This window comes from Electrophorus electricus, chromosome 3 (genome assembly GCF_041902795.1).
Source record: "Electrophorus electricus isolate QZ-2024a chromosome 3, ASM4190279v1, whole genome shotgun sequence".
In the NCBI taxonomy this organism is placed as follows: Eukaryota; Metazoa; Chordata; class Actinopteri; order Gymnotiformes; family Gymnotidae; genus Electrophorus; species Electrophorus electricus.
Window position 1 is genome coordinate 41,264,383 of NC_137499.1, and position 12,688 is coordinate 41,277,070.

At 44.1% G+C, this 12,688-nt stretch overlaps 1 protein-coding gene across 1 annotated transcript; it reads left to right on the forward strand.

The window, feature by feature from the left end:
- Nucleotides 1-5,303: 5,303 nt before the first annotated feature.
- LOC145657084 (heat shock 70 kDa protein 1) lies at nt 5,304-8,113 on the forward strand. The gene is made up of 2 exons (XM_081711641.1): nt 5,304-5,463; nt 5,848-8,113. Exon 2 carries the CDS (start codon nt 5,867-5,869, stop codon nt 7,796-7,798), a length of 1,932 nt encoding a protein of 643 aa, XP_081567767.1. The 5' UTR covers nt 5,304-5,463; nt 5,848-5,866; the 3' UTR covers nt 7,799-8,113.
- Nucleotides 8,114-12,688: the final 4,575 nt, after the last annotated feature.

Below are 12,688 nucleotides of genomic sequence, written 5' to 3' on the forward strand. Positions count from 1 at the left end.
CTTACATTTGTGGTCTTGACAGTCCATAATGTAATTTTTCTTATGAAAATAAATATTATAAGAAGAAAAACTAATGAAACAGAAGAAACCATTTTCAAGATTTTGAGCTCCTGAGATGTAATAAAATTAATGAAACTGAATTAAAAAGAATGTACATCAGCATCAGATATCTGGGGGCGATGGGCATAAAAAATAAGTAAATGGCAAATATAAAACATTAAAAGAGGGACTGTTACTGTGTCCAGCAGGGGTCAGTGTTCACCTACTAGTTCTGCCTACTCTGTCCAGCTCATGACTGGCTTGGACATTTACTCAGAATTTGACTAAGATGTGTTTGATCAGGGGAAAAATTAAACACAAAACTGTTCAGGGCATAAACCTAATATGATTTGTGGGGTTGAATTTGTCACAGATAAATAGTCAAAGGAATATGAAATTAGCTTTGTAATGGAACATGTAGCAGCTATTAGGATTATATACAGCCAGAGTGTGATGGAGCTTTTCAACAGTACTGGGAGGAACACACAGGGACAGAAAAATGGTAGGTATCCTCCTGGTTTTGATATTTGTCTGTAGCATATTATTATAGATAGAGAGATTGATTCAAAATTTGACAACTTGCAGAATTAAATACGCAAGACATCTGTCCTATTATATAATATTCATTAGTTTGCATAGAATGTTAGTGTTACATTTTAGGTCTGCTACTGGCATGGTTTGCGTGAAGAACACATTGTGGCTGAGAAGAGTAGAAGTAGAAACCAGAACTGTGGCCTGGTGTTCGAGGACTGAAAGCTAATGTGACTGAAGTTGCACCAAGTGGACCGTGTGGATGATGATCATGACCTGATTCATGTAAAAAGAACTGTGTTTCCAGTGATCAGCAGGGTCAAGATGCAGCTTCTTAAAGAAAGGCTTAACAAAGGCAAACTTAAAAACATGGTCCAGGCTAGAGGACCAATTACTTATGCTAAGGGCCTAATTACTGTAATTCCAGAAAGTAACGGAGATGCTATTAAGTCAATTACACATGTTATTGGTGTAAAGGACAGAACCACAGTAAGGAGCTTGTTATAGTCAATTAAACTCCTTTGAATCTTGGTGGCATATGAGCCTTTCTGGCTCTTTATTATCAGAAGGTTTAGGGGCACATCATATACTGCTGGTAGCCTGCTGCTGAATTCTGAGAAACTCTCGAGCAGGGTGGCCAAGCTCCTGGAGATCAGTCACCTCCAGGATGACCAAGCTCCTGGAGATCTGTCACTTTACAAAACCCTTTTCCAGTTCTTCCACATCTCAATATGTTACTCAATGCCTTCAATAGCACAGAAGTGGACACCACAGATCCAGTAACAGTTTGTGCATACAGTCTCAATTTCCCATCTCTATACAGTCTGAACTCTGTGGAGATGCAGGTTGGGTTGGGTGTGGTGCATCTGAACTGAATGGTCTCTCCAGGTGAGACAGCAGAGTGGGATGAGACTTGGAAGAATGTAGGACTCCTCAAGTCACCTGTTAAACAAGTTAAGTTGTTTTGTAAATGGTTTTATTTACAAAATGTACTGCTACAAAAACATCCACTTACCTGAGCATATAACTCCAGCATCTTCATCATGTCCACAGTACTCCTTCCCAAATCCTCCATGTGAACACTGACTCATATATTTCCCAGTTCCTGAACACTGAACATCATCCAGTTATGTTGGTTCTTGTCCCTGACCAAAGTGGGCACTGGCAGGGGCCCGGGGAGCTCAGCCACATCCCAGCTGTCTGCACACCATCTCTGCGTCCTTCATGTCCCAGTGATCATCACACACGGTTCCCCACTGGCCATTACGGTAGATCTCCACTCTACCACAGCAGGCACTACTGCCTCCGATGAGTCATATGTCAAGGCCACCTATCAGAAAAGAAAAATAATACACAGGTTTACTCACTATAAGCTTCTAATATAGTCACATATTCAAGTTTATTCAAGTTTGGTTTATTCGTCACATACATAGTCATACACAGTATAACTCGTAGTGAAATGGTGGAGAGTGCTCTGTCCAAACTGAGGAAAAGAAAACAGGGGTACATAGAGAAATATAGATATTCTCTATATGTGAAATATATATATATATATATATATATATATATATGCAAGATAAATATATATATTCTATGTATGTACAAAATATATTAACAATGTATGTACAATATATGTATATTATGATTATATACACAATGTACAATGTATATGGTTGTGTATATATGTACACAATCTACAGAATGTACAGATCCATTTCGTATAATAACATATCTACAGTTGTTGTGTAATAAGGTAATTGAATATAAATATATATATACAGATATACAGTTATGTTACATGGTGGTGGTGGTCCCCACAGTTTATCAGTTTCCCTGATTCAGGGCCCGAATGGCCTGTGGGAAGAAGCTCCTCTTCAGCCTCTTTGTCTTGGTCTTCAGGGAGCGAAAGCGCCTCCCTGACCTCAACAGAGAGAAGAGTCTATTGTTGGGATGGGTGGGGTCCTTCACAATTCTCCTGGCCTTGGTCTGGCACCGCTTGTAGTAGATGGTCTGCAGGTCAGGAAGTTCCATGTGAGTGATGCGCTCTGCGGAACGCACTACCCTTTGGAGTGCTTGTCTGTCCTGCTTGGTGCTATTCCCAAACCAGACTGTGATGTTCCCCGTGAGGATTCTCTCGATAGTGCAGGTGTAGAAGTTCCGCAGTACTTTGGAGGGCAGTCTGAAGTCTCTTAGGCGTCTGAGGTGGTAAAGACGCTGACGAGCCTTCTTTGCCAGGGAGTTGGTATGGCGGGACCAGGACAGGTCCTGCGGGATGTGAACACCAAGGTACCTGAAACTATCTACTCTCTCCACCGTGGTTCCACCGATCCTCACAGGTTGGTAGTGCCGCTCCTGCTTCTTGCTGCAATCCACGATCAGCTCCTTTGTCTTACTGACGTTTAGGAGGAGATTATTTTCCTGGCACCAGTTTTCCAGGTGTTTAATCTCCTCCAGGTAGGCCCTCTCGTCGTTGTCCGAGATCAGACCCACGACAACGGTGTCGTCAGCAAACTTGACAATGATGGTGGAGCTGGAAGTGGCTGTGCAGTCGTAGGTGTACAGTGAGTAGAGCAGGGGGCTTAGGACACAACCCTGAGGAGCTCCAGTGCTGAGGGTGAGGGTGGATGAGGCGCAGTTGCCCACTCGCACTGATTGTGGTCTGTCTGTTGGGAAATTGGAGATCCAGTCGCACAGGGATGTATGCAGTCCTAGATCCCCCAACTTAGTAGTGAGTAGGGAGGGGATGATAGTGTTAAATGCTGAACTGTAGTCGACAAATAGCATTTTAACATAATTTCCCCTCCCTTCGTCCAGGTGAGTCAGTGTAGTGCGGAGCAGATGTGCAATTGCATCGTCAGTGGAGCGGTTGTGGCGGTATGCAAACTGCAGTGGGTCCATGGAGGCTGGCAGTGAAGATGTGATGAAGTCTCTGACTAGCTTTTCAAAGCACTTCATCACGACTGATGTGAGGGCGACAGGGCGGTAGTCATTGAGGTCGGAGGGTCGAGGTTTCTTCGGGACGGGGACGATGGTGGACCGCTTGAAGCTGGACGGGACGATACCGAGCGTCAGGGAGAGATTGAAGATGTCGGCGAATACCGGGGCTAGCTGATCTGCGCAGGCTTTGAGGACCCTCCCGCAGATACCGTCTGGTCCCATCGCCTTCCTGGTATTCCCCCTTTTAAACATATTCCTGTAGAACTAAGCAAAGCATTTTCTGTGTGCCCTAATGTGTCATGCAAAACATTTCTGTAAAAGATGTCAGAAGAATAAAGATGCAAATTGGTATATAGGAAGATACTACAGCCTTTCCTTGGCATATGAATGGGCTCATATCAAGCCACCATTTATGACTGAACCAGACACTTACCTGCAAGCACAACACTTTGTGTATTTTGCAGAGTTGTCCTGACTTTACATTTGCACTCATTACACACAGACAATAAATGAGTCTCAGTCATTGTTTTTCTGATAGGGACTTTATATGTGGGATCAAGGGTCCTCTCTAATCCCTGGAAATCCACCTCTTCCTCTGTGGACAGAGGCTGGAGGTCTTTGACAATCATCTCTTTCGTCTTTGACGAATTCACATATGTAATTATGGCATATTACTGAGTCAAAATAAGCTAAGGGATAGTTTCGCTTCTTTAAAATCAAAAAGCAAAATTGCTTTTCATTCTTCCTCTTTCATGCCACCAAAACACTAACAGGCTAGCCTGGTGGCTAGCTAGCTAGCTGGTAAACAAATCAGAACTCAACACGTGTGCGCAACAAGGAAAAGCTTCCCCCTTCTCCGGACCAACTCATAACAGTTCCGTATGTCAGGTATTCAAGCGCACGTAGCCTAGCAAAAGTAGGAACCCCTTGGAATGATCTGAAAATCTCAGGTAGTGTCTGTACTGAATAATAAATATTTATCAATAAGAATTTATACAGTCCAGTGATTTCCAGCTTCAACGTAGGGAGTGGCGGGCCATGGCGAAGGGCGGGCTGAAGACCAACCCTTCGCGTTGCCATGGCCACGTGTCTTTGTTTTGGTTTTGTCTCCTACTTGCCATGTGAATGTGTTTCCCTCTCTAATGACCCAGAGTATTCGATCACTGCATCCACATGTTCCCTCTCGCAGTTTTATTAATCCTCTGATTTTATGAACTTCCCGGCCACACCGCTCTCCCTTCACTTCCTGACATTTCTCGTTGTTTCTCCAACGCTCGTGCGAATCAGACCAATTAGAATAAAGCAAGCTGATGCGGCCACGCCCACCACTGACGCAAGACCACAGCGGGGGAAAGTTCTGGACGGACCACGTTTTTTCTGTTGCTTTTACTCGAATGTCCTACTGAAACTAATCTAAGTAAAAACACGTTTAATGAATACCTTTTGTATACAGATTTATTGAACAATATAACATATACAGCAGTCCTTAAATGTGGGGAAATAGGAAACGTTACGTTGGACCGGAATGACTGAAGTAATTTTATGATAAAGTAAAACATTTATTTATAGTCATTTACATAGCCTATGTGGTTCCGCTTTCCCATTTATGTCCCATTTTCCAACTTGTTTGGTTATTTGTTGGTATTGTCCCCTTTCAGACCATCCTGGATCTTTGTTTCATTTCTACGGACTAATTCGGTCTCAGAGACATCAGTAGTCTACAGTTGGACTGGCGGCGTCGCTGGCTGACTCGCGGTTGGTGAGCTCGCGCAATGGAGAATCCTCTAGAACTGTCGCGAGGTGAACGGGGGCGTTACCTGCTTGAATATAAAGCGCGAGCGGCAGCTCGTGGAAGACACAGCGTTCACGGACTGGTAACTAACGCACGAGCGAGGAGGAGTAAACCAGCGGCTTTAACAGGGCACCAACTTTAGATCATTCCGAATCCTGATAAATGTAAGTGCGTTTAACTTTCTTTCTTTCTATGGTCTCTGCCAATAGTCTACTGATATTAATTAACTAGCGAATGAAAATAAATCCTCAAACTATAAGATTATTCTGCAAAGCTACGCTTCGTGTATCAACCTTATTATTACCAAGATAAAAGAAGCATGTGTGCAGTTCTGCTTCGATTTTGGATTTGAAGGGTTTGGATCATATTGCAGGCTGTATTAAAGCACAGCGCCTATGTTATTTACAATTAGACACTTAAATCTTTATGGTATTATTATTATTATTATTATTATTGCTGTTACTTTAGTTACTTTTGTTGTGTTGTAATTACTGTTTTAACTGCATGTGTCTTAATTTAGAGCATAATTTTCATATGTGTAACTTTAGATACGCGACTACAAGCAACATGTCATCTGCTAAAGGAGTTGCTATTGGGATTGACCTGGGCACCACTTACTCATGTGTGGGGGTGTTTCAGCATGGAAAAGTGGAGATCATTGCTAATGACCAGGGCAACAGGACCACACCCAGCTACGTGGCCTTCACAGACACAGAGAGGCTTATTGGGGATGCTGCGAAGAATCAAGTGGCCATAAACCCCAACAACACAGTGTTTGATTCCAAGAGGCTGATTGGCCGGAAGTTCGACGATCCGGTCGTGCAGTCCGACATGAAGTACTGGCCCTTCCAAGTCATCAGTGATGGAAGCAGGCCAAAGATTCAAGTTGAGTACAAAGGAGAGAAGAAGTCCTTTTACCCTGAAGAGATCTCCTCCATGGTCCTGGTGAAAATGAAGGAAACTGCAGAGGCCTACCTGGGTCAGAAGGTAACCAACGCTGTTATTACTGTACCTGCCTACTTCAATGACTCTCAGAGGCAAGCAACCAAAGATGCTGGTGTGATTGCTGGGCTGAACGTCCTAAGGATAATCAATGAGCCCACAGCTGCAGCGATCGCCTACGGCCTGGACAAAGGCAAGCAGGGAGAGCGCAATGTGCTGATCTTTGACTTAGGAGGGGGTACGTTCGATGTGTCCATCCTGACAATTGAAGATGGCATCTTTGAGGTGAAAGCAACAGCAGGAGACACACACCTGGGTGGGGAGGACTTTGACAACCGCCTGGTCAACCATTTTGTGGAGGAGTTTAAGAGGAAGTGCAAGAAGGACATCAGCCAGAACAAGCGTGCACTGAGGAGATTGCGCACAGCCTGTGAGAGGGCCAAGAGAACCCTGTCCTCCAGCTCTCAGGCAAGCATCGAGATCGACTCCCTGTATGAGGGCATTGACTTCTACACTTCTGTTACCAGAGCACGTTTTGAGGAGCTGTGCTCTGACCTGTTCAGGGGAACACTGAATCCTGTGGAGAAAGCCCTTAGAGATGCCAAAATGGACAAATCCCAGATCCATGACATTGTCTTGGTTGGAGGTTCTACGAGAATCCCCAAAATCCAGAAACTTTTGCAGGATTTCTTCAACGGCAAAGAGTTGAACAAAAGCATCAATCCAGATGAGGCAGTGGCTTGCGGTGCTGCAGTTCAGGCTGCCATCTTAATGGGCGACACATCTGGAAATGTCCAGGACCTGCTGCTGCTGGATGTGGCCCCGCTGTCTCTGGGCATTGAGACCGCAGGTGGAGTCATGACCGCTCTCATCAAACGCAACACCACCATCCCCACCAAGCAGACCCAGATCTTCAGCACATATGCAGACAACCAGCCCGGTGTTCTGATCCAGGTTTACGAAGGTGAAAGAGCCATGACAAAAGACAACAACCTGCTGGGGAAGTTTGAGCTGACGGGCCTCCCACCTGCACCTCGAGGAGTCCCTCAGATTGAGGTGACCTTTGACATTGACGCCAATGGCATTTTGAATGTGTCGGCAGTGGACAAAAGCACTGGCAAAGTGAACAAGATCACCATCACCAACGATAAGGGCAGGCTGAGCAAGGAGGAGATTGAGAGGATGGTGCAGGAAGCAGACAAGTATAAGGCAGAGGATGACCTGCAGAGAGAGAAGATTGCTGCTAAGAACACTCTGGAGTCCTATGCCTTTAACATGAAGAACAGTGTGGAAGATGAGAACTTGAAGAACAACATCAGTGAGGATGACAAGAAGAAAGTCACTGAGAGGTGCAACCAAGCCATCATGTGGCTGGAGAACAACCAGCTGGCTGAAAAGGAGGAGTACGTACATCAGTTGAAGGAGCTGGAGAAGGTGTGCAACCCCATCATCGCCAAACTGTACCGGGGAGGGATGCCAGCTGGAAGCTGTGGAGCTCAGGCCCGTGCCCGCTCAGGGGCCGGCACCCAGGGGCCCACTATTGAAGAGGTCGATTAGGGACGTGAACTTCTTGTATGGACTCAAAGTGCTCTTTTTGAATTAGTTTCTCCTGAAGAAAATGTTGTTGCCTGTATTGTTCAGTTGTGCTTCACAGCATGTGGAGAACTAGCTGATGTGGACAATAGCATCTTTTGTCATTGCTAGTCCATTAATAACGTTTAGAACCTTGTAACACCATCAATATGTGAGATTTATCATTACAATGTTTTACCAGTGAAACTTTTTACAAAAAGGTAAATATTACGGTGTTGTAAATATTCATCTAAATATATTTTTATATTTATTGTTAATAAAAGGTTCTGAACAAAATGGCTTACATTTGTGGTCTTGACAGTCCATAATGTAATTTTTCTTATGAAAATAAATATTATAAGAAGAAAAACTAATGAAACAGAAGAAACCATTTTCAAGATTTTGAGCTCCTGAGATGTAATAAAATTAATGAAACTGAATTAAAAAGAATGTACATCAGCATCAGATATCTGGGGGCGATGGGCATAAAAAATAAGTAAATGGCAAATATAAAACATTAAAAGAGGGACTGTTACTGTGTCCAGCAGGGGTCAGTGTTCACCTACTAGTTCTGCCTACTCTGTCCAGCTCATGACTGGCTTGGACATTTACTCAGAATTTGACTAAGATGTGTTTGATCAGGGGAAAAATTAAACACAAAACTGTTCAGGGCATAAACCTAATATGATTTGTGGGGTTGAATTTGTCACAGATAAATAGTCAAAGGAATATGAAATTAGCTTTGTAATGGAACATGTAGCAGCTATTAGGATTATATACAGCCAGAGTGTGATGGAGCTTTTCAACAGTACTGGGAGGAACACACAGGGACAGAAAAATGGTAGGTATCCTCCTGGTTTTGATATTTGTCTGTAGCATATTATTATAGATAGAGAGATTGATTCAAAATTTGACAACTTGCAGAATTAAATACGCAAGACATCTGTCCTATTATATAATATTCATTAGTTTGCATAGAATGTTAGTGTTACATTTTAGGTCTGCTACTGGCATGGTTTGCGTGAAGAACACATTGTGGCTGAGAAGAGTAGAAGTAGAAACCAGAACTGTGGCCTGGTGTTCGAGGACTGAAAGCTAATGTGACTGAAGTTGCACCAAGTGGACCGTGTGGATGATGATCATGACCTGATTCATGTAAAAAGAACTGTGTTTCCAGTGATCAGCAGGGTCAAGATGCAGCTTCTTAAAGAAAGGCTTAACAAAGGCAAACTTAAAAACATGGTCCAGGCTAGAGGACCAATTACTTATGCTAAGGGCCTAATTACTGTAATTCCAGAAAGTAACGGAGATGCTATTAAGTCAATTACACATGTTATTGGTGTAAAGGACAGAACCACAGTAAGGAGCTTGTTATAGTCAATTAAACTCCTTTGAATCTTGGTGGCATATGAGCCTTTCTGGCTCTTTATTATCAGAAGGTTTAGGGGCACATCATATACTGCTGGTAGCCTGCTGCTGAATTCTGAGAAACTCTCGAGCAGGGTGGCCAAGCTCCTGGAGATCAGTCACCTCCAGGATGACCAAGCTCCTGGAGATCTGTCACTTTACAAAACCCTTTTCCAGTTCTTCCACATCTCAATATGTTACTCAATGCCTTCAATAGCACAGAAGTGGACACCACAGATCCAGTAACAGTTTGTGCATACAGTCTCAATTTCCCATCTCTATACAGTCTGAACTCTGTGGAGATGCAGGTTGGGTTGGGTGTGGTGCATCTGAACTGAATGGTCTCTCCAGGTGAGACAGCAGAGTGGGATGAGACTTGGAAGAATGTAGGACTCCTCAAGTCACCTGTTAAACAAGTTAAGTTGTTTTGTAAATGGTTTTATTTACAAAATGTACTGCTACAAAAACATCCACTTACCTGAGCATATAACTCCAGCATCTTCATCATGTCCACAGTACTCCTTCCCAAATCCTCCATGTGAACACTGACTCATATATTTCCCAGTTCCTGAACACTGAACATCATCCAGTTATGTTGGTTCTTGTCCCTGACCAAAGTGGGCACTGGCAGGGGCCCGGGGAGCTCAGCCACATCCCAGCTGTCTGCACACCATCTCTGCGTCCTTCATGTCCCAGTGATCATCACACACGGTTCCCCACTGGCCATTACGGTAGATCTCCACTCTACCACAGCAGGCACTACTGCCTCCGATGAGTCATATGTCAAGGCCACCTATCAGAAAAGAAAAATAATACACAGGTTTACTCACTATAAGCTTCTAATATAGTCACATATTCAAGTTTATTCAAGTTTGGTTTATTCGTCACATACATAGTCATACACAGTATAACTCGTAGTGAAATGGTGGAGAGTGCTCTGTCCAAACTGAGGAAAAGAAAACAGGGGTACATAGAGAAATATAGATATTCTCTATATGTGAAATATATATATATATATATATATATATATATATATGCAAGATAAATATATATATTCTATGTATGTACAAAATATATTAACAATGTATGTACAATATATGTATATTATGATTATATACACAATGTACAATGTATATGGTTGTGTATATATGTACACAATCTACAGAATGTACAGATCCATTTCGTATAATAACATATCTACAGTTGTTGTGTAATAAGGTAATTGAATATAAATATATATATACAGATATACAGTTATGTTACATGGTGGTGGTGGTCCCCACAGTTTATCAGTTTCCCTGATTCAGGGCCCGAATGGCCTGTGGGAAGAAGCTCCTCTTCAGCCTCTTTGTCTTGGTCTTCAGGGAGCGAAAGCGCCTCCCTGACCTCAACAGAGAGAAGAGTCTATTGTTGGGATGGGTGGGGTCCTTCACAATTCTCCTGGCCTTGGTCTGGCACCGCTTGTAGTAGATGGTCTGCAGGTCAGGAAGTTCCATGTGAGTGATGCGCTCTGCGGAACGCACTACCCTTTGGAGTGCTTGTCTGTCCTGCTTGGTGCTATTCCCAAACCAGACTGTGATGTTCCCCGTGAGGATTCTCTCGATAGTGCAGGTGTAGAAGTTCCGCAGTACTTTGGAGGGCAGTCTGAAGTCTCTTAGGCGTCTGAGGTGGTAAAGACGCTGACGAGCCTTCTTTGCCAGGGAGTTGGTATGGCGGGACCAGGACAGGTCCTGCGGGATGTGAACACCAAGGTACCTGAAACTATCTACTCTCTCCACCGTGGTTCCACCGATCCTCACAGGTTGGTAGTGCCGCTCCTGCTTCTTGCTGCAATCCACGATCAGCTCCTTTGTCTTACTGACGTTTAGGAGGAGATTATTTTCCTGGCACCAGTTTTCCAGGTGTTTAATCTCCTCCAGGTAGGCCCTCTCGTCGTTGTCCGAGATCAGACCCACGACAACGGTGTCGTCAGCAAACTTGACAATGATGGTGGAGCTGGAAGTGGCTGTGCAGTCGTAGGTGTACAGTGAGTAGAGCAGGGGGCTTAGGACACAACCCTGAGGAGCTCCAGTGCTGAGGGTGAGGGTGGATGAGGCGCAGTTGCCCACTCGCACTGATTGTGGTCTGTCTGTTGGGAAATTGGAGATCCAGTCGCACAGGGATGTATGCAGTCCTAGATCCCCCAACTTAGTAGTGAGTAGGGAGGGGATGATAGTGTTAAATGCTGAACTGTAGTCGACAAATAGCATTTTAACATAATTTCCCCTCCCTTCGTCCAGGTGAGTCAGTGTAGTGCGGAGCAGATGTGCAATTGCATCGTCAGTGGAGCGGTTGTGGCGGTATGCAAACTGCAGTGGGTCCATGGAGGCTGGCAGTGAAGATGTGATGAAGTCTCTGACTAGCTTTTCAAAGCACTTCATCACGACTGATGTGAGGGCGACAGGGCGGTAGTCATTGAGGTCGGAGGGTCGAGGTTTCTTCGGGACGGGGACGATGGTGGACCGCTTGAAGCTGGACGGGACGATACCGAGCGTCAGGGAGAGATTGAAGATGTCGGCGAATACCGGGGCTAGCTGATCTGCGCAGGCTTTGAGGACCCTCCCGCAGATACCGTCTGGTCCCATCGCCTTCCTGGTATTCCCCCTTTTAAACATATTCCTGTAGAACTAAGCAAAGCATTTTCTGTGTGCCCTAATGTGTCATGCAAAACATTTCTGTAAAAGATGTCAGAAGAATAAAGATGCAAATTGGTATATAGGAAGATACTACAGCCTTTCCTTGGCATATGAATGGGCTCATATCAAGCCACCATTTATGACTGAACCAGACACTTACCTGCAAGCACAACACTTTGTGTATTTTGCAGAGTTGTCCTGACTTTACATTTGCACTCATTACACACAGACAATAAATGAGTCTCAGTCATTGTTTTTCTGATAGGGACTTTATATGTGGGATCAAGGGTCCTCTCTAATCCCTGGAAATCCACCTCTTCCTCTGTGGACAGAGGCTGGAGGTCTTTGACAATCATCTCTTTCGTCTTTGACGAATTCACATATGTAATTATGGCATATTACTGAGTCAAAATAAGCTAAGGGATAGTTTCGCTTCTTTAAAATCAAAAAGCAAAATTGCTTTTCATTCTTCCTCTTTCATGCCACCAAAACACTAACAGGCTAGCCTGGTGGCTAGCTAGCTAGCTGGTAAACAAATCAGAACTCAACACGTGTGCGCAACAAGGAAAAGCTTCCCCCTTCTCCGGACCAACTCATAACAGTTCCGTATGTCAGGTATTCAAGCGCACGTAGCCTAGCAAAAGTAGGAACCCCTTGGAATGATCTGAAAATCTCAGGTAGTGTCTGTACTGAATAATAAATATTTATCAATAAGAATTTATACAGTCCAGTGATTTCCAGCTTCAACGTAGGGAGTGGCGGGCCATGGCGAAGGGCGGGCTGAAGACCAACC

Coding starts and splice junctions, on each gene's coding strand:
- LOC145657084 (XM_081711641.1), top strand. CDS start 5,867: ATGTCATCTGCTAAAGGAGTTGCTATTGGGATTGACCTGGGCACCACT.